This window comes from Phalangium opilio, unplaced genomic scaffold, assembly GCF_054372755.1.
Source record: "Phalangium opilio isolate 3A_F unplaced genomic scaffold, DU_Popi_V2 ptg000089l_1, whole genome shotgun sequence".
In the NCBI taxonomy this organism is placed as follows: Eukaryota; Metazoa; Arthropoda; class Arachnida; order Opiliones; family Phalangiidae; genus Phalangium; species Phalangium opilio.
In genome coordinates, this window is record NW_028324194.1 from 3,388,413 (window position 1) to 3,415,377 (window position 26,965).

The window sequence follows — 26,965 nt, forward strand, 5'->3', positions numbered from 1 at the left end:
CCTGAATTTTACTAAAAATTCTAAATTTCCCTGATTTCCCTGAATTTTATTACTAAAAATTCGAAATTTCCCTGATCTCCCTGAATTTTATTACTAAAAATTCGAAATTTCCCTGAATTTTACTAAAAATTCGAAATTTCCCTGAATTTTACTAAAAATTCTAAATTTCCCTAATTTCCCTGAATTTTATTACTAAAAATTCTAAATTTCCCTGATTTCCCTGAATTTTACTAAAAATTCTAAATTTCCCTGATCTCCCTGAATTTTATTACTAAAAATTCTAAATTTCCCTGATTTCCCTGAATTTTATTACTAAAAATTCTAAATTTCCCTGATTTCCCTGAATTTTATTACTAAAAATTCTAAATTTCCCTGATCTCCCTGAATTTTATTACTAAAAATTCTAAATTTCCCTGAATTTTACTAAAAATTCTAAATTTCCCTAATTTCCCTGAATTTTATTACAAAATTCTAAATTTCCCTGAATTTTACTAAAAATTCTAAATTTCCCTGATTTCCCTGAATTTTATTACTAAAAATTCTAAATTTCCCTGATCTCCCTGAATTTTATTACTAAAAATTCTAAATTTCCCTGATCTCCCTGAATTTTATTACTAAAAATTCTAAATTTCCCTGATTTCCCTGAATTTTATTACTAAAAATTCTAAATTTCCCTGATCTCCCTGAATTTTATTACTAAAAATTCTAAATTTCCCTGATTTCCCTGATTTTCATTACTAAAAACCCTTACCGAAAAAAAACCTCTAAAAAACGTCTTCAGCCCAACCTAAGACGTGTTTTAGAGGTGGTTTTTTCGGTAAGGGAATTCTAAATTTCCCTGAAATTCATTACTAAAAATTCTAAATTTCCCTGATATCCCTGAATTTTATTACTAAAAATTCTAAATTTCCCTGATTTCCCTGAATTTTATTACTAAAAATTCTAAATTTCCCTGATTTCCCTGAATTTTATTACTAAAAATTCTAAATTTCCCTGATTTCCCTGAATTTTATTACTAAAAATTCTAAATTTCCCTGATTTCCCTGAATTTTATTACTAAAAATTCTAAATTTCCCTGATTTCCCTGAATTTTATTACTAAAAATTCTAAATTTCCCTGATCTCCCTGAATTTTATTACTAAAAATTCTAAATTTCCCTGATTTCCCTGATTTTCATTACTAAAAATTCTAAATTTCCCTGAAATTCATTACTAAAAATTCTAAATTTCCCTGATATCCCTGAATTTTATTACTAAAAATTCTAAATTTCCCTGATTTCCCTGAATTTTATTACTAAAAATTCTAAATTTCCCTGATTTCCCTGAATTTTATTACTAAAAATTCTAAATTTCCCTGATTTCCCTGAATTTTATTACTAAAAATTCTAAATTTCCCTGATTTCCCTGAATTTTATTACTAAAAATTCTAAATTTCCCTGAATTTTATTACTAAAAATTCTAAATTTCCCTGATCTCCCTGAATTTTATTACTAAAAATTCTAAATTTCCCTGATTTCCCTGAATTTTATTACTAAAAATTCTAAATTTCCCTGAATTTTACTAAAAATTCTAAATTTCCCTGAATTTTACTAAAAATTCTAAATTTCCCTGAGTTTTCCCTGAGGTTTTTGTCAAATATTTATTTCCCTGATTTTTCCAGGTTTGTATGAACCCTGAAAAAGGTAGTGCCCATCTCCCCTAGACCCTCCCGCAATATTCTAGACCCACCCCAGAGGGAGGGGCCACAAAAATTCATACCGGAAAAAGACCTGGCGAGATTTATTGATCACGTACATGATTTTTGAACTACATTATATTCCTCACTTTCCACTCCCTATTATTAATTCTCTCTGACTAAACATATATTTATAACGAACACTTAAAAACGAAATGGAATCATGCACTAACCACGTTATGGTGGGATCACTGCCACTCCTGCTAAGATGATAGCAAAGTGATACTAATAACCCGCAGTATATTGAAAACATGATGTGTTTGGTCTGATGATGATTTTCCTATGGCAATTAAATTTTTAATTAAATGTTGCTGAAAAACCAAAAAGATAAAAACAAACATACTTTGGCAGCTCCGTAAGCAAAGCCATACAATATGGCAAATGCTATGCAGCTTCGGATTAGGCAGTAAACAGCGGAGATCAAACCAGTTTTTGCTAAAAAATGTGAATTAAGTACATTAAGAATTCATTGGTATGGAGTAATGGCACCTCCCTGCCTTTGGCTACATTATAGTCTATGAGAAATTAACATGTAGTGCCATTACTCGATTATTATGAATAAAGGGAGACATTGATTAAAAACCCATCCTGGCATACTTTGCGATGTTCAAAATATTATTTTAAAGGAAAAGTTCATGTCAGCTTAACGGAACAGTCTGTTCCTTAATATAATTAATTCCTTTCAAAATAATTAGCAATTAATTAGTCTTAAAAATAATCAATGACTACTGCGCCACCCGCCATTTGTTTAGTGGCGTCTGCTAAATCGAACCTCCTAAGTCCTAACCCTCTGACAATTCAACCCGAGGGGGCCGTCATTACTCATGAGAGCGTACGAGGTTTGAAATCTTTCTCGATTTTGATGATTTCATTGATTTAAGAATGATTTGACTGATTTGCTGATTTGGAGCCGATTTGAATGATTTGGGAGTGATTTTCACGATTTTACGATGATTTCGATTCGATTTATATGATTTGAAGGATTTGGAAATGATTTGAACGATTTGAGTGACTGGTGACTTAACGAGGATTTGTCGAGGATTTGAATGATTTGTCGAGGATTTCAATGATTTGTCGAGGATTTCAATGATTTGTCGAGGATTTCAATGATTTGTCGAGGATTTCAATGATTTGATGCGATTTGAATGATTTGCTAGTGATTTGAATGATTTGCTAGTGATTTAAATGATTTGCTAGCGATTTAAATGATTTGCTAGCGATTTGAATGATTTGCTAGTGATTTAAATGATTTCCTAGCGATTTAAATGATTTGCTAGCGATTTGAATGATTTGCTAGTGATTTAAATGATTTCCTAGCGATTTGAACGATTTGCTAGTGATTCGAATGATTTGGTAGTGATTTGGCGTTGATTTCATATATTTAATGATTTGATGATTTCTTGATTTGACTGCTTTGTATAGTGATTTCACTGATTTACGATTGATTTCACTGATTTGAATGATTTACTAGCGATTTCACTGATTTGTGCAGCGATTTGAAGGATTTGATTGATTTCATAGCGATTTTAATGATTTGCAAGATTTGGGAAGTGATTTATGTGATTTGAATGATTTAAAAAACCAAGTGTCCGAGATTTGAAGGAGCGACGGCCCCCTCGATTCAACCAATTCCGAAACAGTAAAAGGTTCGAGCTAGCAGACGCCACTAAACCAATGGCGGATGGCGCTGTAGTCCTCGATTATTTTTAAGACTAATTAAATGTACTAATTATCATTTTGTAATAAGAGATCATTATTTATTTTTAATATTTAATTCCTTTCATATTTAGAAAAAGCAGCCGTTCTTTTAAAGGGACCGTAACGTTTTTGAAATACGCCACAGACATCACCTGATGCCTGGATACAAAGACTCCTCATAGAGTGGAACTAGTTAACATCTAGTCCTTGTTTTTCGCGATATTGCAGCGCCAATTCCAATCATGAAGTGGTAGTTTTCGAAATTAAACGAACTAAGCTTCTTTGAACCACGCCTCTCCTCGGTCACGTGCCTCTGACGTATTTCAAATAATTTTCACCCATCCGTCGATGCCCTACTTTACAGTCCCTTTAAGGCATAATGTTACGTTATACCTGAACTTTTTCTTTATATAAAATATAATATTAAAATGTAATTTAATCGCAGTGACCGCCAAGTACGCTACCAGAGGCTAAACCTTAACCTACATTCCCATATAACTAATTCAATTACTCACCAGTACCACCAAAAATGAGCATATCAATTTGTTCAAGAACATATATGAGGAACGTGTTGATTTGTGGTAGAAGACCAAAGCTGAATATAAACGGGAAGCATAACAGGAACACTAAAAAAATATTTAAGATATAAAGGCGCCAATTAAATTAATCAATATATCATGTTCGCCTTCAAAAGAAAAATTAGCATAGACTTATAATTTTAGATAACACAATATATGATGAATTTTATTCGCCAAAGTCGGAGTCCCAATGGGTTTGGGATTGTTTTAAAACAGGGTTCATACAACTTTTGGAAGACAAATTTCCCTGAAATTTCCATGAGGTTTTTCCCCATATACTTCCCTGAATTTTCCCGATTTTTCCCGCATATGGAGCAAATGTTAACGAAGGAGGGGGTGGGGGTCAAATAGGACTATAACATACTCAAAGGACATCTCCGTATCTCTAATATAACCACAGTTATGAGCCTCCAAAGTTGGGTGTAATGCTATTCCTATGGAGGGGATTGTTTGTTTACGTTTTGCTTAATTACTCGGCCCCTGTTTGTCGTAGTCCTAATTATTTAGTATGGTTGGATGGGGGACAAATTGGACTATAACATACTCAAAGGGCATCCCCGTATCTCTAGTAGAACCAGAGTTATGAGCCTCCAAAGTTTAGTGTAATGTTAATCCTATGGAGGGGGTTGTTTGTTTACGTTTCGCTTAATTACTCGGCCCCTGTTTGTCGTAGCCCTACGTTTTTAGTATGCTTGGATGGGGGGCAAATTGGACTATAACAAAATCAAAGGGCATCCCTGTATCTCTAATAGAACCAGAGTTATGAGCCTCCAAAGTATAGTGTAATGTTAATCCTATGGAGGGTATGTTCATGGACATTTTGCTTAATTACTCGGCCCCTGTTTGTCGTAGCCCTAATTATTTAGTATGGTTGGATGGGGGGCAAATTGGACTATAACATACTCAAAGGACATCCCCGTATCTCTAACTGAACAAGAGTTATGAGCCTCCAAAGTTGGGTGTAATGTTAATCCCATGGAGGGAATATTCACGAACATTTTGCTTAATCACTCGGCTACGCTTTGACGCAAATTTCCCTGATTTCCCTGAATTCTACTAAAAATTCGAAATTTCCCTGAGGTTTTGGTCAACTATTTATTTCCCTGATTTTTCCAGGTTTGTATGAACCCTGTAAAACCGAACTAGCCAGTGCTTACATCATGGATTAACCTCGGTCTTAGCAGACGACAAATCGAGAGAAAATTCAGAGTTGTAAACAGTTCCTGATTCGGAACATGAGCTGCCAGGGTTCGAATTAAAAAACTCAGCCCCCCAAAAACCCCGCGGGTTTTATCAACGATAAAAAACCCCACTTAATAAAACCCATCACCAAGGCGGCGTCGCTCGCGTGCATAGTAAGAACTTCCATCAAAAAGATATAAAGAATGGGTAATTCTACTGATGACTAATATTTTTGTAGCACTCTAGGAGCGAAGGCACTCGGCGTTGCCCGTCAGCCCCTAGGGATGCATTTTTTATTACTTTTCACGCGGACATTATTCCATAAATAAGGGTTTTGAAGTTTTTGGCCGCCATTTAAAAAGATGGCAACAAATCGAGCCCAAAAGACCTTTCAGCCCGTCTATAGGTTAAATTTAGGAAACCAGTGTAGTAAATATTTGCGAAATCGGTTGGAACGCGCGGACTTTGTTGCATAGAGAAGATTTTTTTACATTTCTGGGCGCCATTTATTAAGATGGCGGCGGATTGGGGGGGGGGAAATCTTTCTTAGTACGCGCCTACTACTTATGAGTAACGTTCCTGCAAATTTTCAGCCTTCTAGGGCAAGCGGTTTGGGCTGGGCGTTGAATAGTTTGCAGAGTCAGTCCCGAACTGTTCGAGACTGACGAATAATTTTGACCAATAGAGATGGGACATAATCTCTGGCAGACAATTTGAATTGTCGCACTCAGGACATATTGCGCCATGAATTGACGAATGGGACAAATCATGATTGAACTTACCAGTGACAATTTCTCTAGATCTTTGTAGTATATGGTAACTGCTAAAGACAATCCCATAGAAGGTGACAGACGGGAAATAGGTACAAACTGTTAATGCTGATTGTAATATCACTAGCAGAATGCAGCAAATACAGAAGTACACTGGCCGACTATACAAAACAATTCGGTTGTAACCCTGAAATCAACAACGACACAATCGTATTACAAAAAATCATATCATAATTAGCCTTATTCCTGATCAGCGCCACCTACCCATAGCGGCGACTTTGAGAACTACTGTAATCGTCAAGCCAATTTATTCAGATGTCGCTAAATCTGATGACGTCATTTTTGGTAAGACCCCGGGCCGAGAGTGCCCGTCAGTGACGTCACCAGATTTTAACGACATCTGATTGGCTTGCCGATTACAGTAGTTCTCAAAGTCGCCGCTATGGGTAGGTGGCGCTGATCAGGAATAAGGCTAATTGGGTTGGTTGCTTGACAAGAACTACTGTAATCGTCAAGCCAATTTATTCAGATGTCGCTAAATCTGATGACGTCATTTTTGGTAAGACCCCGGGCCGAGAGTGCCCGTCAGTGACGTCATCAGATTTTTAGCGACATCTGATTGGCTTGCCGCTTACAGTAGTTCTCAAAGTCGCCGCTATGGGTAGGTGGCGCTGATCAGGAATATGGCTAATTGGGTTTGTTGCTTGACAAGATGACAAACAATTAAAAGATTGAAAAGAGACACGATTAAGGAAACTTACATGAGTGGGAGATGCTGCATCTGGTTGTACACTCTGGGAAAATAAAGACAAACTTTATGTATAAATAGATCAAAAGTACATGGGGAAATAAAAAGTGTCCAACAGGCAAAAAAAGCGCCCGTTATGCATGTTGGAGAATTAATCGATTTGAAATCATTTAAAGCAAAGCGCAGGTCACGTTGACTTTCCTTTTGAACACTAGTTTTGGCTTAGCGAAGGCATTTGTGGGCGGGACTTATAAGGGCCTTCCTCAAGCCAAGACTGGAGATCGTAAGGAAATTCAACTTGTAGGGGAACTAACTGCATGATCCGCGCTTTGCTTTAAGCCAATCAGATTGTTCATAGACGAGGTTATCGAATACCAGTTTTGGCTTAGCGAAGGCAATTGTGGGCGGGACTTATAAGTGCCTTCCTCAAGCCAAAACTGGAGTTCATAACGAAATTCAACTTGTAGGGGAACTACGTGACCCGCGCTTTGCTTTAAGCCAATCAGTTTGGTCAAAGACGAGGTTATCGAACACCAGTTTTGGCTTGGCGAAGGCAGGAGGTATTTGTGGGCGGGACTTATAAGTGCCGTCCTCAAGCCAAGACTGGAGTTCGTAAGGAAATTCAACTTGTAAGGGAACTAACTACATGACCCGCGCTTTGCTTTAATCCAATCAGATTGGTCAAAGACGAGGTTATCGAACACCAGTTTTGGCTTGGCGAAGGCAGGAGGTATTTGTGGGCGGGACTTATAAGTGCCTTCCTCAAGCAAAAACTGGAGTTCAACATGTAGGGGAAATACGTGACCCGCGCTTTGCTTTAAGCCAATCAGATTGTTCATAGACGAGGTTAACAGGTAATCAGTCTTTTAGGTAATATCAGGCCTAATTAATAACATTAAGAGGTTCGAGCTAGCAGACGCCACTTTTCAATTTATTTCAGGGTGGCGAGGACCTGATTTGATAATTATTACCAAACACGTAATTAGGAAAAACCAATTAACGGCAACCCTTATTATTGAAACCTACATTAGAATTAATGAAGAAACGCGGGCTTACCTTCATAAGGGTGTACTGACAGCTCGCTATCACAAAACAGAAAACGAAACTCCAAATATCTTGGAAAAAATTGAAAAAAAGAACAAGGGCACCCAAGGCAGCAACCAGCACTGCTAATAGGATGGACAGACCATTCTCGGCTATGCTAATGTTTCTGGAACGAGAAACAAAACTTATTAAAAGCCTATGCCGCTTTTTGCGTATCGAACCAGTTACCGCGAACACCAAAAACTTTCCTTATCAAATAGTTTATTCCAAATCCAATACCGAATAGTTAGGCCTTGGTAATTTACTACCCGGTGTTCGCGAATAGTTCGGGGCCCCGGCGTTCGCGAATAGTTCGGGGGCCCCGGCGTTCGCGAATAGTTCGGGGGCCCCGGCGTTCGCGAATAGTTCGGGGGCCCCGGCGTTCGCGAATAGTTCGGGGCTCCGGCGTTCGCGAATAGTTCGGGGCTCCGGCGTTCGCGAATAGTTCGGGGCTCCGGCGTTCGCGAATAGTTCGGGGCTCCGGCGTTCGCGAATAGTTCGGGGCTCCGGCGTTCGCGAATAGTTCGGGGCTCCGGCATTCGCGAATAGTTCGGGGCTCCGGCGTTCGCGAATAGTTCGGGGCTCCGGCGTTATCGAATAATTCCGGCCCCGGGCGTTATCGAATAATTCCGGCCCCGGGCGTTATCGAATAATTCCGGCCCCGGGCGTTATCGAATAATTCCGGCCCCGGGCGTTATCGAATAATTCCGGCCCCGGGCGTTATCGAATAATTCCGGCCCCGGGCGTTATCGAATAATTCCGGCCCCGGGCGTTATCGAATAATTCCGGCCCCGGGCGTTATCGAATAATTCCGGCCCCGGGCGTTATCGAATAATTCCGGCCCCGGGCGTTCGCGAATAATTCCGGCCCCGGGCGTTCGCGAATAATTCCGACCAAGGGCGTTCGCGAATAATTCCGGCCCCGGGCGTTCGCGAATAGTTCCGACCCCGGGCGTTCGCGAATAATTCCGACCCCGGTTTTCGCGAATAATTCCGGCCACCGCGGTGTTCGCGAATAATTCCGGCCACCGCGGTGTTCGCGAATAATTCCGGCCACCGCGGTGTTCGAGAATAATTCCGGCCACCGCGGTGTTCGCGAATAATTCCGGCCACCGCGGTGTTCGCGAATAATTCCGGCCACCGCGGTGTTCGCGAGTAATTCCGGCCACCGCGGTGTTCGCGAATAATTCCGGCCACCGCGGTGTTCGCGAATAATTCCGGCCACCGCGGTGTTCGCGAATAATTCCGGCCACCGCGGTGTTCGCGAATAATTCCGGCCACCGCGGTGTTCGCGAATAATTCCGGACCCGGGCGTTCGCGAATAATTCCGGCCACCGCGGTGTTCGCGAATAATTCCGACCCCGGTGTTCGCGAATAATTCCGGCCACCGCGGTGTTCGCGAATAATTCCGGCCCCGGGCGTTCGCGAATAATTCCGGCCCCGGGCGTTCGCGAATAATTCCGGCCCCGGGCGTTCGCGAATAATTCCGGCCACCGCGGTGTTCGCGAGTAATTCCGGCCACCGCGGTGTTCGCGAATAATTCCGGCCACCGCGGTGTTCGCGAATAATTCCGGCCCCGGGCGTTCGCGAATAATTCCGGCCCCGGGCGTTCGCGAATAATTCCGGCCCCGGGCGTTCGCGAATAATTCCGGCCCCGGGCGTTCGCGAATAATTCCGGCCACCGCGGTGTTCGCAAATAATTCCGGCCCCGGGCGTTCGCGAATAATTCCGGCCACCGCGGTGTTCGCAAATAGCTCCGACCCCGATGTTCGCAAATAGCTCCGACCCCGGTGTTCGCGAATAGTTCGGGGCCCCGGCGTTCGCGAATAGTTCGGCCCGGTATTCGCGAATTGGGTTGATATTCTACCAGACAAAATTTATGGTAGTCAAACTCTAACCGATTTGTCAGTTCGGCATTCGATATTCGTATTCAATAGTAAAAATGGGCTTATCGAATTATTCGGTTCGGTATTCGATTGATACGGCACGCTTTAAGCCTAAACGATGGAAATGTAATCTTACCTGTCGAGTAAGGCTAGAAGAGCCAGTCTTTTAAAGCCAACTTTAATGTACAACGAGGGTAAGAGCCAGAACTTGTAATATTCTCGAGGTTTCTTTTGATGGGAACTTCCCAAACCAGAAAAATGCATTCGGCAGTTTGATACGAGGTCCGTTTCAGTCCCGCCTTGAGAACTTCCGGCTTGAGAAAGATTAGAATCAGCACCCGTACTTTGGCCGGCTTCACCATCTAAAGCTGACGCAGCCGCACCCGCTCTAGGCATTAAACTCTGCAAATATTATAAAACATAAACCTAATTAGGAATAAGATAATTGCAACAGATGTAGCGGGTAAGCCTTGGTTGTTAAGGGTCTCTAACGGTTACTCTGGTTCAAATACATATCCCTGCACTCTCCTATTTAGCTTTTTGGCTTGTCTCTTTGGTTGTTCTTAAAATCACAGACCCATGAGGATAAAACTGCTTCAAAAATCATCTCGAATCTTACACTATGGGGCGTGTATTGTTTGCCATTCTATAAAACCAGGGGTGTGCGGTACCGACCCGAAACCCGAAACATTATTTTTTAGGACCCGAACGGGTACCCGAGTCCCAATTTTAAGCCTTTGCCAATACCCGCCGAGTCTGACAAAATCCCCAGGGTCCAATTTTAAGCCTTTGCCAATACCCGCCGCGTCTGACAAAATCCCCAGGGTCCAATTTTAAGCCTTTGCCAATACCCGCCGAGTCTGACAAAATCCCCGGGGTCCAATTTTAAGCCTTTGCCAATACCCGCCGAGTCTGACAAAATCCCCAGGGTCCAATTTTAAGCCTTTGCCAATACCCGCCGTGTCTGACAAAATCCCCAGGGTCCAATTTTAAGCCTTTGCCAATACCCGCCGTGTCTGACAAAATCCCCAGGGTCCAATTTTAAGCCTTTGCCCATACCCGCCGTGTCTGACAAAATCCCCAGGGTCCAATTTTAAGCCTTTGCCAATACCCGCCGTGTCTGACAAAATCCCCAGGGTCCAATTTTAAGCCTTTGCCAATACCCGCCGTGTCAGACAAAATCCCCAGGGTCCAATTTTAAGCCTTTGCCAATACCCGCCGTGTCTGACAAAATCCCCACGGGTCCAATTTTAAGCCTTTGCCAATACCCGCCGTGTCTGACAAAATCCCCAGGGTCCAATTTTAAGCCTTTGCCAATACCCGCCGAGTCTGACAAAATCCCCAGGGTCCAATTTTAAGCCTTTGCCAATACCCGCCGAGTCTGACAAAATCCCCACGGGTCCAATTTTAAGCCTTTGCCTATACCCGCCGTGTCTGACAAAATTCCCAGGGTCCAATTTTAAGCCTTTGCCAATACCCGCCGTGTCTGACAAAATCCCCAGGGTCCAATTTTAAGCCTTTGCCAATACCCGCCGTGTCTGACAAAATCCCCACGGGTCCAATTTTAAGCCTTTGCCTATACCCGCCGTGTCTGACAAAATCCCCAGGGTCCAATTTTAAGCCTTTGCCAATACCCGCCGTGTCTGACAAAATCCCCACGGGTCCAATTTTAAGCCTTTGCCAATACCCGCCGTGTCTGACAAAATCCCCACGGGTCCAATTTTAAGCCTTTGCCTATACCCGCCGTGTCTGACAAAATCCCCAGGGTCCAATTTTAAGCCTTTGCCAATACCCGCCGTGTCTGACAAAATCCCCAGGGTCCAATTTTAAGCCTTTGCCAATACCCGCCGTGTCTGACAAAATCCCCACGGGTCCAATTTTAAGCCTTTGCCAATACCCGCCGAGTCTGACAAAATCCCCAGGGTCCAATTTTAAGCCTTTGCCTATACCCGCCGTGTCTGACAAAATCCCCAGGGTCCAATTTTAAGCCTTTGCCTATACCCGCCGTGTCTGACAAAATCCCCAGGGTCCAATTTTAAGCCTTTGCCTATACCCGCCGTGTCTGACAAAATCCCCAGGGTCCAATTTTAAGCCTTTGCCAATACCCGCCGTGTCTGACAAAATCCCCAGGGTCCAATTTTAAGTCTTTGCCTATACCCGCCGTGTCTGACAAAATCCCCAGGGTCCAATTTTAAGCCTTTGCCCATACCCGCCGTGTCTGACAAAATCCCCACGGGTCCAATTTTAAGCCTTTGCCAATACCCGCCGAGTCTGACAAAATCCCCAGGGTCCAATTTTAAGCCTTTGCCCATACCCGCCGTGTCTAACAAAATCCCCAGGGTCCAATTTTAAGCCTTTGCCCATACCCGCCGTGTCTGACAAAATCCCCACGGGTCCAATTTTAAGCCTTTGCCAATACCCGCCAAGTCTGACAAAATCCCCAGGGTCCAATTTTAAGCCTTTGCCCATACCCGCCGTGTCTGACAAAATCCCCAGGGTCCAATTTTAAGCCTTTGCCAATACCCGCCTTGTCTGACAAAATCCCCAGGGTCCAATTTTAAGCCTTTGCCAATACCCGCCGTGTCTGACAAAATCCCCAGGGTCCAATTTTAAGCCTTTGCCAATACCCGCCGTGTCTGACAAAATCCCCAGGGTCCAATTTTAAGCCTTTGCCAATACCCGCCGAGTCTGACAAAATCCCCGGGGTCCAATTTTAAGCCTTTGCCAATACCCGCCGAGTCTGACAAAATCCCCAGGGTCCAATTTTAAGCCTTTGCCAATACCCGCCGTGTCTGACAAAATCCCCAGGGTCCAATTTTAAGCCTTTGCCAATACCCGCCGTGTCTGACAAAATCCCCAGGGTCCAATTTTAAGCCTTTGCCCATACCCGCCGTGTCTGACAAAATCCCCAGGGTCCAATTTTAAGCCTTTGCCAATACCCGCCGTGTCTGACAAAATCCCCAGGGTCCAATTTTAAGCCTTTGCCAATACCCGCCGTGTCTGACAAAATCCCCAGGGTCCAATTTTAAGCCTTTGCCAATACCCGCCGTGTCTGACAAAATCCCCACGGGTCCAATTTTAAGCCTTTGCCAATACCCGCCGTGTCTGACAAAATCCCCAGGGTCCAATTTTAAGCCTTTGCCAATACCCGCCGAGTCTGACAAAATCCCCAGGGTCCAATTTTAAGCCTTTGCCAATACCCGCCGAGTCTGACAAAATCCCCAGGGTCCAATTTTAAGCCTTTGCCTATACCTGCCGAGTCTGACAAAATCCCCAGGGTCCAATTTTAAGCCTTTGCCCATACCCGCCGTGTCTGACAAAATCCCCAGGGTCCAATTTTAAGTCTTTGCCTATACCCGCCGTGTCTGACAAAATCCCCAGGGTCCAATTTTAAGCCTTTGCCCATACCCGCCGTGTCTGACAAAATCCCCACGGGTCCAATTTTAAGCCTTTGCCAATACCCGCCGAGTCTGACAAAATCCCCAGGGTCCAATTTTAAGCCTTTGCCCATACCCGCCGTGTCTAACAAAATCCCCAGGGTCCAATTTTAAGCCTTTGCCAATACCCGCCGTGTCTGACAAAATCCCCACGGGTCCAATTTTAAGCCTTTGCCAATACCCGCCGTGTCTGACAAAATCCCCAGGGTCCAATTTTAAGCCTTTGCCAATACCCGCCGAGTCTGACAAAATCCCCAGGGTCCAATTTTAAGCCTTTGCCAATACCCGCCGAGTCTGACAAAATCCCCAGGGTCCAATTTTAAGCCTTTGCCTATACCCGCCGTGTCTGACAAAATCCCCACGGGTCCAATTTTAAGCCTTTGCCAATACCCGCCAAGTCTGACAAAATCCCCAGGGTCCAATTTTAAGCCTTTGCCCATACCCGCCGTGTCTGACAAAATCCCCAGGGTCCAATTTTAAGCCTTTGCCCATACCCGCCGTGTCTGACAAAATCCCCACGGGTCCAATTTTAAGCCTTTGCCAATACCCGCCAAGTCTGACAAAATCCCCAGGGTCCAATTTTAAGCCTTTGCCCATACCCGCCGTGTCTGACAAAATCCCCAGGGTCCAATTTTAAGCCTTTGCCAATACCCGCCTTGTCTGACAAAATCCCCAGGGTCCAATTTTAAGCCTTTGCCAATACCCGCCGTGTCTGACAAAATCCCCAGGGTCCAATTTTAAGCCTTTGCCAATACCCGCCGTGTCTGACAAAATCCCCAGGGTCCAATTTTAAGCCTTTGCCAATACCCGCCGAGTCTGACAAAATCCCCGGGGTCCAATTTTAAGCCTTTGCCAATACCCGCCGAGTCTGACAAAATCCCCAGGGTCCAATTTTAAGCCTTTGCCAATACCCGCCGTGTCTGACAAAATCCCCAGGGTCCAATTTTAAGCCTTTGCCAATACCCGCCGTGTCTGACAAAATCCCCAGGGTCCAATTTTAAGCCTTTGCCCATACCCGCCGTGTCTGACAAAATCCCCAGGGTCCAATTTTAAGCCTTTGCCAATACCCGCCGTGTCTGACAAAATCCCCAGGGTCCAATTTTAAGCCTTTGCCAATACCCGCCGTGTCTGACAAAATCCCCAGGGTCCAATTTTAAGCCTTTGCCAATACCCGCCGTGTCTGACAAAATCCCCACGGGTCCAATTTTAAGCCTTTGCCAATACCCGCCGTGTCTGACAAAATCCCCAGGGTCCAATTTTAAGCCTTTGCCAATACCCGCCGAGTCTGACAAAATCCCCAGGGTCCAATTTTAAGCCTTTGCCAATACCCGCCGAGTCTGACAAAATCCCCAGGGTCCAATTTTAAGCCTTTGCCTATACCTGCCGAGTCTGACAAAATCCCCAGGGTCCAATTTTAAGCCTTTGCCCATACCCGCCGTGTCTGACAAAATCCCCAGGGTCCAATTTTAAGTCTTTGCCTATACCCGCCGTGTCTGACAAAATCCCCAGGGTCCAATTTTAAGCCTTTGCCCATACCCGCCGTGTCTGACAAAATCCCCACGGGTCCAATTTTAAGCCTTTGCCAATACCCGCCGAGTCTGACAAAATCCCCAGGGTCCAATTTTAAGCCTTTGCCCATACCCGCCGTGTCTAACAAAATCCCCAGGGTCCAATTTTAAGCCTTTGCCAATACCCGCCGTGTCTGACAAAATCCCCACGGGTCCAATTTTAAGCCTTTGCCAATACCCGCCGTGTCTGACAAAATCCCCAGGGTCCAATTTTAAGCCTTTGCCAATACCCGCCGAGTCTGACAAAATCCCCAGGGTCCAATTTTAAGCCTTTGCCAATACCCGCCGAGTCTGACAAAATCCCCAGGGTCCAATTTTAAGCCTTTGCCTATACCTGCCGAGTCTGACAAAATCCCCAGGGTCCAATTTTAAGCCTTTGCCCATACCCGCCGTGTCTGACAAAATCCCCAGGGTCCAATTTTAAGTCTTTGCCTATACCCGCCGTGTCTGACAAAATCCCCAGGGTCCAATTTTAAGCCTTTGCCCATACCCGCCGTGTCTGACAAAATCCCCACGGGTCCAATTTTAAGCCTTTGCCAATACCCGCCGAGTCTGACAAAATCCCCAGGGTCCAATTTTAAGCCTTTGCCCATACCCGCCGTGTCTAACAAAATCCCCAGGGTCCAATTTTAAGCCTTTGCCCATACCCGCCGTGTCTGACAAAATCCCCACGGGTCCAATTTTAAGCCTTTGCCAATACCCGCCAAGTCTGACAAAATCCCCAGGGTCCAATTTTAAGCCTTTGCCCATACCCGCCGTGTCTGACAAAATCCCCAGGGTCCAATTTTAAGCCTTTGCCAATACCCGCCTTGTCTGACAAAATCCCCAGGGTCCAATTTTAAGCCTTTGCCAATACCCGCCGTGTCTGACAAAATCCCCAGGGTCCAATTTTAAGCCTTTGCCAATACCCGCCGTGTCTGACAAAATCCCCAGGGTCCAATTTTAAGCCTTTGCCAATACCCGCCGAGTCTGACAAAATCCCCGGGGTCCAATTTTAAGCCTTTGCCAATACCCGCCGAGTCTGACAAAATCCCCAGGGTCCAATTTTAAGCCTTTGCCAATACCCGCCGTGTCTGACAAAATCCCCAGGGTCCAATTTTAAGCCTTTGCCAATACCCGCCGTGTCTGACAAAATCCCCAGGGTCCAATTTTAAGCCTTTGCCCATACCCGCCGTGTCTGACAAAATCCCCAGGGTCCAATTTTAAGCCTTTGCCAATACCCGCCGTGTGACAAAATCCCCAGGGTCCAATTTTAAGCCTTTGCCAATACCCGCCGTGTCTGACAAAATCCCCAGGGTCCAATTTTAAGCCTTTGCCAATACCCACCGTGTCTGACAAAATCCCCACGGGTCCAATTTTAAGCCTTTGCCAATACCCGCCGTGTCTGACAAAATCCCCAGGGTCCAATTTTAAGCCTTTGCCAATACCCGCCGAGTCTGACAAAATCCCCAGGGTCCAATTTTAAGCCTTTGCCAATACCCGCCGAGTCTGACAAAATCCCCAGGGTCCAATTTTAAGCCTTTGCCTATACCTGCCGAGTCTGACAAAATCCCCAGGGTCCAATTTTAAGCCTTTGCCCATACCCGCCGTGTCTGACAAAATCCCCAGGGTCCAATTTTAAGCCTTTGCCAATGCCCGCCGAGTCTGACAAAATCCCCAGGGTCCAATTTTAAGCCTTTGCCCATACCCGCCGTGTCTGACAAAATCCCCAGGGTCCAATTTTAAGCCTTTGCCAATACCCGCCGAGTCTGACAAAATCCCCGGGGTCCAATTTTAAGCCTTTGCCTATACCCGCCGTGTCTGACAAAATCCCCGGGGTCCAATTTTAAGCCTTTGCCTATACCCGCCGTGTCTGACAAAATCCCCAGGGTCCAATTTTAAGCCCTTGCCAATACCCGCCGTGTCTGACAAAATCCCCAGGGTCCAATTTTAAGCCTTTGCCCATACCCGCCGTGTCTGACAAAATCCCCAGGGTCCAATTTTAAGCCTTTGACAATACCCGCCGTGTCTGACAAAATCCCCAGGGTCCAATTTTAAGCCTTTGCCAATACCCGCCGTGTCTGCCAAAATCCCCAGGGTCCAATTTTAAGCCTTTGACAATACCCGCCGTGTCTGACAAAATCCCCAGGGTCCAATTTTAAGCCTTTGCCTATACCCGCCGTGTCTGACAAAATCCCCGGGGTCCAATTTTAAGCCTTTGCCTATACCCGCCGTGTCTGACAAAATCCCCAGGGTCCAATTTTAAGCCTTTGCCAATACCCGCCGTGTCTGACAAAATCCCCAGGGTCCAATTTTAAGCCTTTGCCAATACCCGCCGTGTCTGACAAAATCCCCAGGGTCCAATTTTAAGCCTTTGCCCATACCCGCCGTGTCTGACAAAATCCCCAGGGTCCAATTTTAAGCCTTTGCCCATACCCGCCGTGTCTGACAAAATCCCCAGGGTCCAATTTAAGCCTTTGCCAATACCCGCCGTGTCTGACAAAATCCCCAGGGTCCAATTTTAAGCCTTTGCCAATACCCGCCGAGTCTGACAAAATCCCCGGGGTCCAATTTTAAGCCTTTGCCTATACCCGCCGTGTCTGACAAAATCCCCGGGGTCCAATTTTAAGCCTTTGCCTATACCCGCCGTGTCTGACAAAATCCCCAGGGTCCAATTCTAAGCCTTTGCCAATACCCGCCGTGTCTGACAAAATCCCCAGGGTCCAATTTTAAGCCTTTGCCCATACCCGCCGTGTCTGACAAAATCCCCAGGGTCCAATTTTAAGCCTTTGACAATACCCGCCGTGTCTGACAAAATCCCCAGGGTCCAATTTTAAGCCTTTGCCAATACCCGCCGTGTCTGACAAAATCCCCACGGGTCCAATTTTAAGCCTTTGCCAATACCCGCCGAGTCTGACAAAATCCCCAGGGTCCAATTTTAAGCCTTTGCCAATACCCGCCGTGTCTGACAAAATCCCCACGGGTCCAATTTTAAGCCTTTGCCTATACCCGCCGTGTCTGACAAAATCCCCAGGGTCCAATTTTAAGCCTTTGCCAATACCCGCCGTGTCTGACAAAATCCCCAGGGTCCAATTTTAAGTCTTTGCCTATACCCGCCGTGTCTGACAAAATCCCCAGGGTCCAATTTTAAGCCTTTGCCCATACCCGCCGTGTCTGACAAAATCCCCACGGGTCCAATTTTAAGCCTTTGCCAATACCCGCCGAGTCTGACAAAATCCCCAGGGTCCAATTTTAAGCCTTTGCCCATACCCGCCGTGTCTAACAAAATCCCCAGGGTCCAATTTTAAGCCTTTGCCCATACCCGCCGTGTCTGACAAAATCCCCACGGGTCCAATTTTAAGCCTTTGCCAATACCCGCCAAGTCTGACAAAATCCCCAGGGTCCAATTTTAAGCCTTTGCCCATACCCGCCGTGTCTGACAAAATCCCCAGGGTCCAATTTTAAGCCTTTGCCAATACCCGCCTTGTCTGACAAAATCCCCAGGGTCCAATTTTAAGCCTTTGCCAATACCCGCCGTGTCTGACAAAATCCCCAGGGTCCAATTTTAAGCCTTTGCCAATACCCGCCGTGTCTGACAAAATCCCCAGGGTCCAATTTTAAGCCTTTGCCAATACCCGCCGAGTCTGACAAAATCCCCGGGGTCCAATTTTAAGCCTTTGCCAATACCCGCCGAGTCTGACAAAATCCCCAGGGTCCAATTTTAAGCCTTTGCCAATACCCGCCGTGTCTGACAAAATCCCCAGGGTCCAATTTTAAGCCTTTGCCAATACCCGCCGTGTCTGACAAAATCCCCAGGGTCCAATTTTAAGCCTTTGCTCATACCCGCCGTGTCTGACAAAATCCCCAGGGTCCAATTTTAAGCCTTTGCCAATACCCGCCGTGTCTGACAAAATCCCCAGGGTCCAATTTTAAGCCTTTGCCAATACCCGCCGTGTCTGACAAAATCCCCAGGGTCCAATTTTAAGCCTTTGCCAATACCCGCCGTGTCTGACAAAATCCCCACGGGTCCAATTTTAAGCCTTTGCCAATACCCGCCGTGTCTGACAAAATCCCCAGGGTCCAATTTTAAGCCTTTGCCAATACCCGCCGAGTCTGACAAAATCCCCAGGGTCCAATTTTAAGCCTTTGCCAATACCCGCCGAGTCTGACAAAATCCCCAGGGTCCAATTTTAAGCCTTTGCCTATACCTGCCGAGTCTGACAAAATCCCCAGGGTCCAATTTTAAGCCTTTGCCCATACCCGCCGTGTCTGACAAAATCCCCAGGGTCCAATTTTAAGTCTTTGCCTATACCCGCCGTGTCTGACAAAATCCCCAGGGTCCAATTTTAAGCCTTTGCCCATACCCGCCGTGTCTGACAAAATCCCCACGGGTCCAATTTTAAGCCTTTGCCAATACCCGCCGAGTCTGACAAAATCCCCAGGGTCCAATTTTAAGCCTTTGCCCATACCCGCCGTGTCTAACAAAATCCCCAGGGTCCAATTTTAAGCCTTTGCCAATACCCGCCGTGTCTGACAAAATCCCCACGGGTCCAATTTTAAGCCTTTGCCAATACCCGCCGTGTCTGACAAAATCCCCAGGGTCCAATTTTAAGCCTTTGCCAATACCCGCCGAGTCTGACAAAATCCCCAGGGTCCAATTTTAAGCCTTTGCCAATACCCGCCGAGTCTGACAAAATCCCCAGGGTCCAATTTTAAGCCTTTGCCTATACCTGCCGAGTCTGACAAAATCCCCAGGGTCCAATTTTAAGCCTTTGCCCATACCCGCCGTGTCTGACAAAATCCCCAGGGTCCAATTTTAAGTCTTTGCCTATACCCGCCGTGTCTGACAAAATCCCCAGGGTCCAATTTTAAGCCTTTGCCCATACCCGCCGTGTCTGACAAAATCCCCACGGGTCCAATTTTAAGCCTTTGCCAATACCCGCCGAGTCTGACAAAATCCCCAGGGTCCAATTTTAAGCCTTTGCCCATACCCGCCGTGTCTAACAAAATCCCCAGGGTCCAATTTTAAGCCTTTGCCCATACCCGCCGTGTCTGACAAAATCCCCACGGGTCCAATTTTAAGCCTTTGCCAATACCCGCCAAGTCTGACAAAATCCCCAGGGTCCAATTTTAAGCCTTTGCCCATACCCGCCGTGTCTGACAAAATCCCCAGGGTCCAATTTTAAGCCTTTGCCAATACCCGCCTTGTCTGACAAAATCCCCAGGGTCCAATTTTAAGCCTTTGCCAATACCCGCCGTGTCTGACAAAATCCCCAGGGTCCAATTTTAAGCCTTTGCCAATACCCGCCGTGTCTGACAAAATCCCCAGGGTCCAATTTTAAGCCTTTGCCAATACCCGCCGAGTCTGACAAAATCCCCGGGGTCCAATTTTAAGCCTTTGCCAATACCCGCCGAGTCTGACAAAATCCCCAGGGTCCAATTTTAAGCCTTTGCCAATACCCGCCGTGTCTGACAAAATCCCCAGGGTCCAATTTTAAGCCTTTGCCAATACCCGCCGTGTCTGACAAAATCCCCAGGGTCCAATTTTAAGCCTTTGCCCATACCCGCCGTGTCTGACAAAATCCCCAGGGTCCAATTTTAAGCCTTTGCCAATACCCGCCGTGTCTGACAAAATCCCCAGGGTCCAATTTTAAGCCTTTGCCAATACCCGCCGTGTCTGACAAAATCCCCAGGGTCCAATTTTAAGCCTTTGCCAATACCCGCCGTGTCTGACAAAATCCCCACGGGTCCAATTTTAAGCCTTTGCCAATACCCGCCGTGTCTGACAAAATCCCCAGGGTCCAATTTTAAGCCTTTGCCAATACCCGCCGAGTCTGACAAAATCCCCAGGGTCCAATTTTAAGCCTTTGCCAATACCCGCCGAGTCTGACAAAATCCCCAGGGTCCAATTTTAAGCCTTTGCCTATACCTGCCGAGTCTGACAAAATCCCCAGGGTCCAATTTTAAGCCTTTGCCCATACCCGCCGTGTCTGACAAAATCCCCAGGGTCCAATTTTAAGCCTTTGCCAATACCCGCCGAGTCTGACAAAATCCCCAGGGTCCAATTTTAAGCCTTTGCCCATACCCGCCGTGTCTGACAAAATCCCCAGGGTCCAATTTTAAGCCTTTGCCAATACCCGCCGAGTCTGACAAAATCCCCGGGGTCCAATTTTAAGCCTTTGCCTATACCCGCCGTGTCTGACAAAATCCCCGGGGTCCAATTTTAAGCCTTTGCCTATACCCGCCGTGTCTGACAAAATCCCCAGGGTCCAATTTTAAGCCCTTGCCAATACCCGCCGTGTCTGACAAAATCCCCAGGGTCCAATTTTAAGCCTTTGCCCATACCCGCCGTGTCTGACAAAATCCCCAGGGTCCAATTTTAAGCCTTTGACAATACCCGCCGTGTCTGACAAAATCCCCAGGGTCCAATTTTAAGCCTTTGCCAATACCCGCCGTGTCTGCCAAAATCCCCAGGGTCCAATTTTAAGCCTTTGACAATACCCGCCGTGTCTGACAAAATCCCCAGGGTCCAATTTTAAGCCTTTGCCTATACCCGCCGTGTCTGACAAAATCCCCGGGGTCCAATTTTAAGCCTTTGCCTATACCCGCCGTGTCTGACAAAATCCCCAGGGTCCAATTTTAAGCCTTTGCCAATACCCGCCGTGTCTGACAAAATCCCCAGGGTCCAATTTTAAGCCTTTGCCAATACCCGCCGTGTCTGACAAAATCCCCAGGGTCCAATTTTAAGCCTTTGCCAATACCCGCCGTGTCTGACAAAATCCCCAGGGTCCAATTTTAAGCCTTTGCCCATACCCGCCGTGTCTGACAAAATCCCCAGGGTCCAATTTTAAGCCTTTGCCCATACCCGCCGTGTCTGACAAAATCCCCAGGGTCCAATTTTAAGCCTTTGCCAATACCCGCCGAGTCTGACAAAATCCCCGGGGTCCAATTTTAAGCCTTTGCCTATACCCGCCGTGTCTGACAAAATCCCCGGGGTCCAATTTTAAGCCTTTGCCTATACCCGCCGTGTCTGACAAAATCCCCAGGGTCCAATTCTAAGCCTTTGCCAATACCCGCCGTGTCTGACAAAATCCCCAGGGTCCAATTTTAAGCCTTTGCCCATACCCGCCGTGTCTGACAAAATCCCCAGGGTCCAATTTTAAGCCTTTGACAATACCCGCCGTGTCTGACAAAATCCCCAGGGTCCAATTTTAAGCCTTTGCCAATACCCGCCGTGTCTGACAAAATCCCCACGGGTCCAATTTTAAGCCTTTGCCAATACCCGCCGAGTCTGACAAAATCCCCAGGGTCCAATTTTAAGCCTTTGCCAATACCCGCCGTGTCTGACAAAATCCCCACGGGTCCAATTTTAAGCCTTTGCCTATACCCGCCGTGTCTGACAAAATTCCCAGGGTCCAATTTTAAGCCTTTGCCAATACCCGCCGTGTCTGACAAAATCCCCAGGGTCCAATTTTAAGCCTTTGCCAATACCCGCCGTGTCTGACAAAATCCCCACGGGTCCAATTTTAAGCCTTTGCCTATACCCGCCGTGTCTGACAAAATCCCCAGGGTCCAATTTTAAGCCTTTGCCAATACCCGCCGTGTCTGACAAAATCCCCACGGGTCCAATTTTAAGCCTTTGCCAATACCCGCCGTGTCTGACAAAATCCCCACGGGTCCAATTTTAAGCCTTTGCCTATACCCGCCGTGTCTGACAAAATCCCCAGGGTCCAATTTTAAGCCTTTGCCAATACCCGCCGTGTCTGACAAAATCCCCAGGGTCCAATTTTAAGCCTTTGCCAATACCCGCCGTGTCTGACAAAATCCCCAGGGTCCAATTTTAAGCCTTTGCCAATACCCGCCGTGTCTGACAAAATCCCCACGGGTCCAATTTTAAGCCTTTGCCAATACCCGCCGAGTCTGACAAAATCCCCAGGGTCCAATTTTAAGCCTTTGCCTATACCCGCCGTGTCTGACAAAATCCCCAGGGTCCAATTTTAAGCCTTTGCCTATACCCGCCGTGTCTGACAAAATCCCCAGGGTCCAATTTTAAGCCTTTGCCTATACCCGCCGTGTCTGACAAAATCCCCAGGGTCCAATTTTAAGCCTTTGCCAATACCCGCCGTGTCTGACAAAATCCCCAGGGTCCAATTTTAAGTCTTTGCCTATACCCGCCGTGTCTGACAAAATCCCCAGGGTCCAATTTTAAGCCTTTGCCCATACCCGCCGTGTCTGACAAAATCCCCACGGGTCCAATTTTAAGCCTTTGCCAATACCCGCCGAGTCTGACAAAATCCCCAGGGTCCAATTTTAAGCCTTTGCCCATACCCGCCGTGTCTAACAAAATCCCCAGGGTCCAATTTTAAGCCTTTGCCCATACCCGCCGTGTCTGACAAAATCCCCACGGGTCCAATTTTAAGCCTTTGCCAATACCCGCCAAGTCTGACAAAATCCCCAGGGTCCAATTTTAAGCCTTTGCCCATACCCGCCGTGTCTGACAAAATCCCCAGGGTCCAATTTTAAGCCTTTGCCAATACCCGCCTTGTCTGACAAAATCCCCAGGTTCCAATTTTAAGCCTTTGCCAATACCCGCCGTGCCTGACAAAATCCCCAGGTTCCAATTTTAAGCCTTTGCCAATACCCGCCGTGTCTGACAAAATCCCCAGGGTCCAATTTTAAGCCTTTGCCCATACCCGCCGTGTCTGACAAAATCCCCAGGGTCCAATTTTAAGCCTTTGCCAATACCCGCCGTGTCTGACAAAATCCCCAGGGTCCAATTTTAAGCCTTTGCCAATACCCGCCGTGTCTGACAAAATCCCCACGGGTCCAATTTTAAGACTTTGCCCATACCCGCCGTGTCTGACAAAATCCCCAGGGTCCAATTTTAAGCCTTTGCCAATACCCGCTGTGTCTGACAAAATCCCCACGGGTCCAGTTCATGACGTTACCGCGCATGTTTCAATACTTCTGCCTTTCATAATTAATTAATTTAATTAATTAGTAACAAGTTATTAATTAATATTGTTTAATGAATTACACTATGGGATAATTGGTCAGCTTTGAAATCTAGCTTTTAATTGGACTGCAAGGAAAAACAAAGACCCGAATTGGACCCGAAAGCTAACTTTGGGGATTTTCCAGGACCCGAAAGCTAATTTTGGGGATTTTCCAGGACCCGAAAGCTAATTTTGGGGATTTTCCAGGACCCGAAAGCAAATTTTGGGGATTTTCCAGGACCCGAAAGCTAATTTTGGGGATTTTCCAGGACCCGAAAGCTAATTTTGGGGATTTTCCAGGACCCGAAAGCTAATTTTGGGGATTTTCCAGGACCCGAAGTCCCGCGGCGGGTAATTGAAAATTGGACCCGAAGACCCGCGGCGGGTAAAATTTTCGATAACCCGAAGTTTACCCGACACCCAAAAATCTGGACCCCGAACAGACCTGATAAAGACCAATAATACAGCAATAGAGCCATCACGTGACCGCGAAAGGACCTTGCCGAATAAATTGCCAAATTGCCGAAAACCTGATAATTTTTAATGAAACCGCAATGGCGCCTCATATCTTTCTATTTCTAATTTGGCATTAAATTTACAATTAACTAAAATTAATTTTAACACACAAAGTACAAGCAAATTTTAGACCGGAATATCATGGCCTTTGACCTAAAATTTTAAGACCGGAATATCATGGCCTTTGACCTAAAATTTTAAGACCGGAATATCATGGCCTTTGACCTAAAATTTTAAGACCGGAATATCATGGCCTTTGACCTAAAATTTTTAGACCGGAATATCATGGCCTTTGACCTAAAATTTTAAGACCGGAATATCATGGCCTTTGACCTCAAATTTTTAGACCGGAATATCATGGCCTTTGACCTAAAATTTTAAGACCGGAATATCATGGCCTTTGACCTAAAATTTTAAGACCGGAATATCATGGCCTTTGACCTAAAATTTTTAGACCGGAATATCATGGCCTTTGACCTAAAATTTTAAGACCGGAATATCATGGCCTTTGACCTAAAATTTTTAGACCGGAATATCATGGCCTTTGACCTAAAATTTTTAGACCGGAATATCATGGCCTTTGACCTAAAATTTTTTGACCGGAATATCATGGCCTTTGACCTAAAATTTTTAGACCGGAATATCATGGCCTTTGACCTAAAATTTTTAGACCGGAGTATCATGGCCTTTGACCTAAAATTTTTAGACCGGAATATCATGGCCTTTGACCTAAAATTTTAAGACCGGAATATCATGGCCTTTGACCTAAAATTTTTAGACCAGAATATCATGGCCTTTGACCTAAAATTTTTAGACCGGAATATCATGGCCTTTGACCTAAAATTTTTAGACCGGAATATCATGGCCTTTGACCTAAAATTTTTAGACCGGAATATCATGGCCTTTGACCTAAAATTTTAAGACCGGAATATCATGGCCTTTGACCTAAAATTTTTAGACCGGAATATCATGGCCTTTGACCTAAAATTTTTAGACCGGAATATCATGGCCTTTGACCTAAAATTTTTTGACCGGAATATCATGGCCTTTGACCTAAAATTTTTAGACCGGAATATCATGGCCTTTGACCTAAAATTTTAAGACCGGAATATCATGGCCTTTGACCTAAAATTTTTAGACCAGAATATCATGGCCTTTGACCTAAAATTTTTAGACCGGAATATCATGGCCTTTGACCTAATATTTTAAGACCGGAATATCATGGCCTTTGACCTAAAATTTTTAGACCGGAATATCATGGCCTTTGACCTAAAATTTTTAGACCGGAATATCATGGCCTTTGACCTAAAATTTTTAGACCGGAATATCATGGCCTTTGACCTAAAATTTTTAGACCGGAATATCATGGCCTTTGACCTAAAATTTTAAGACCGGAATATCATGGCCTTTGACCTAAAATTTTTAGACCAGAATATCATGGCCTTTGACCTAAAATTTTTAGACCGGAATATCATGGCCTTTGACCTAAAATTTTTAGACCAGAATATCATGGCCTTTGACCTAAAATTTTTAGACCGGAATATCATGGCCTTTGACCTAAAATTTTTAGACCGGAATATCATGGCCTTTGACCTAAAATTTTTAGACCGGAATATCATGGCCTTTGACCTAAAATTTTAAGACCGGAATATCATGGCCTTTGACCTAAAATTTTTAGACCGGAATATCATGGCCTTTGACCTAAAATTTTTAGACCGGAATATCATGGCCTTTGACCTAAAATTTTTAGACCGGAATATCATGGCCTTTGACCTAAAATTTTTAGACCGGAATATCATGGCCTTTGACCTAAAATTTTAAGACCGGAATATCATGGCCTTTGACCTAAAATTTTTAGACCAGAATATCATGGCCTTTGACCTAAAATTTTTAGACCGGAATATCATGGCCTTTGACCTAAAATTTTTAGACCGGAATATCATGGCCTTTGACCTAAAATTTTAAGACCGGAATATCATGGCCTTTGACCTAAAATTTTTAGACCGGAATATCATGGCCTTTGACCTAAAATTTTTAGACCGGAATATCATGGCCTTTGACCTAAAATTTTTTGACCGGAATATCATGGCCTTTGACCTAAAATTTTTAGACCGGAATATCATGGCCTTTGACCTAAAATTTTTAGACCGGAATATCATGGCCTTTGACCTAAAATTTTTAGACCGGAATATCATGGCCTTTGACCTAAAATTTTAAGACCGGAATATCATGGCCTTTGACCTAAAATTTTTAGACCAGAATATCATGGCCTTTGACCTAAAATTTTTAGACCGGAATATCATGGCCTTTGACCTAAAATTTTTAGACCGGAATATCATGGCCTTTGACCTAAAATTTTTAGACCGGAATATCATGGCCTTTGACCTAAAATTTTTAGACCAGAATATCATGGCCTTTGACCTAAAATTTTTAGACCGGAATATCATGGCCTTTGACCTAAAATTTTTAGACCGGAATATCATGGCCTTTGACCTAAAATTTTTAGACCGGAATATCATGGCCTTTGACCTAAAATTTTTAGACCGGAATATCATGGCCTTTGACCTAAAATTTTTAGACCGGAATATCATGGCCTTTGACCTAAAATTTTTAGACCGGAATATCATGGCCTTTGACCTAAAATTTTAAGACCGGAATATCATGGCCTTTGACCTAAAATTTTTAGACCAGAATATCATGGCCTTTGACCTAAAATTTTTAGACCGGAATATCATGGCCTTTGACCTAAAATTTTTAGACCGGAATATCATGGCCTTTGACCTAAAATTTT

At 45.0% G+C, this 26,965-nt stretch overlaps 1 protein-coding gene across 5 annotated transcripts in view; it reads right to left on the minus strand.

Moving 5' to 3' along the window:
• The window catches only part of LOC149647030 (uncharacterized), a 75,112-nt gene that overhangs the window by 21,947 nt on the left and 26,200 nt on the right, over nucleotides 1-26,965 (minus strand). For all 5 annotated transcript variants that reach the window (XM_089849877.1, XM_089849880.1, XM_089849879.1 and 2 more), the window contains 7 exons: nucleotides 9,815-10,080; nucleotides 7,767-7,920; nucleotides 6,724-6,756; nucleotides 5,975-6,149; nucleotides 3,948-4,058; nucleotides 2,078-2,169; nucleotides 1,908-2,014 (listed from right to left, as the gene is read on the minus strand). In XM_089849877.1, coding sequence (XP_089706003.1) covers nucleotides 1,908-2,014; nucleotides 2,078-2,169; nucleotides 3,948-4,058; nucleotides 5,975-6,149; nucleotides 6,724-6,756; nucleotides 7,767-7,920; nucleotides 9,815-10,080 — 938 coding nt within the window. The remainder of the gene's footprint in view (nucleotides 1-1,907; nucleotides 2,015-2,077; nucleotides 2,170-3,947; nucleotides 4,059-5,974; nucleotides 6,150-6,723; nucleotides 6,757-7,766; nucleotides 7,921-9,814; nucleotides 10,081-26,965) is intronic.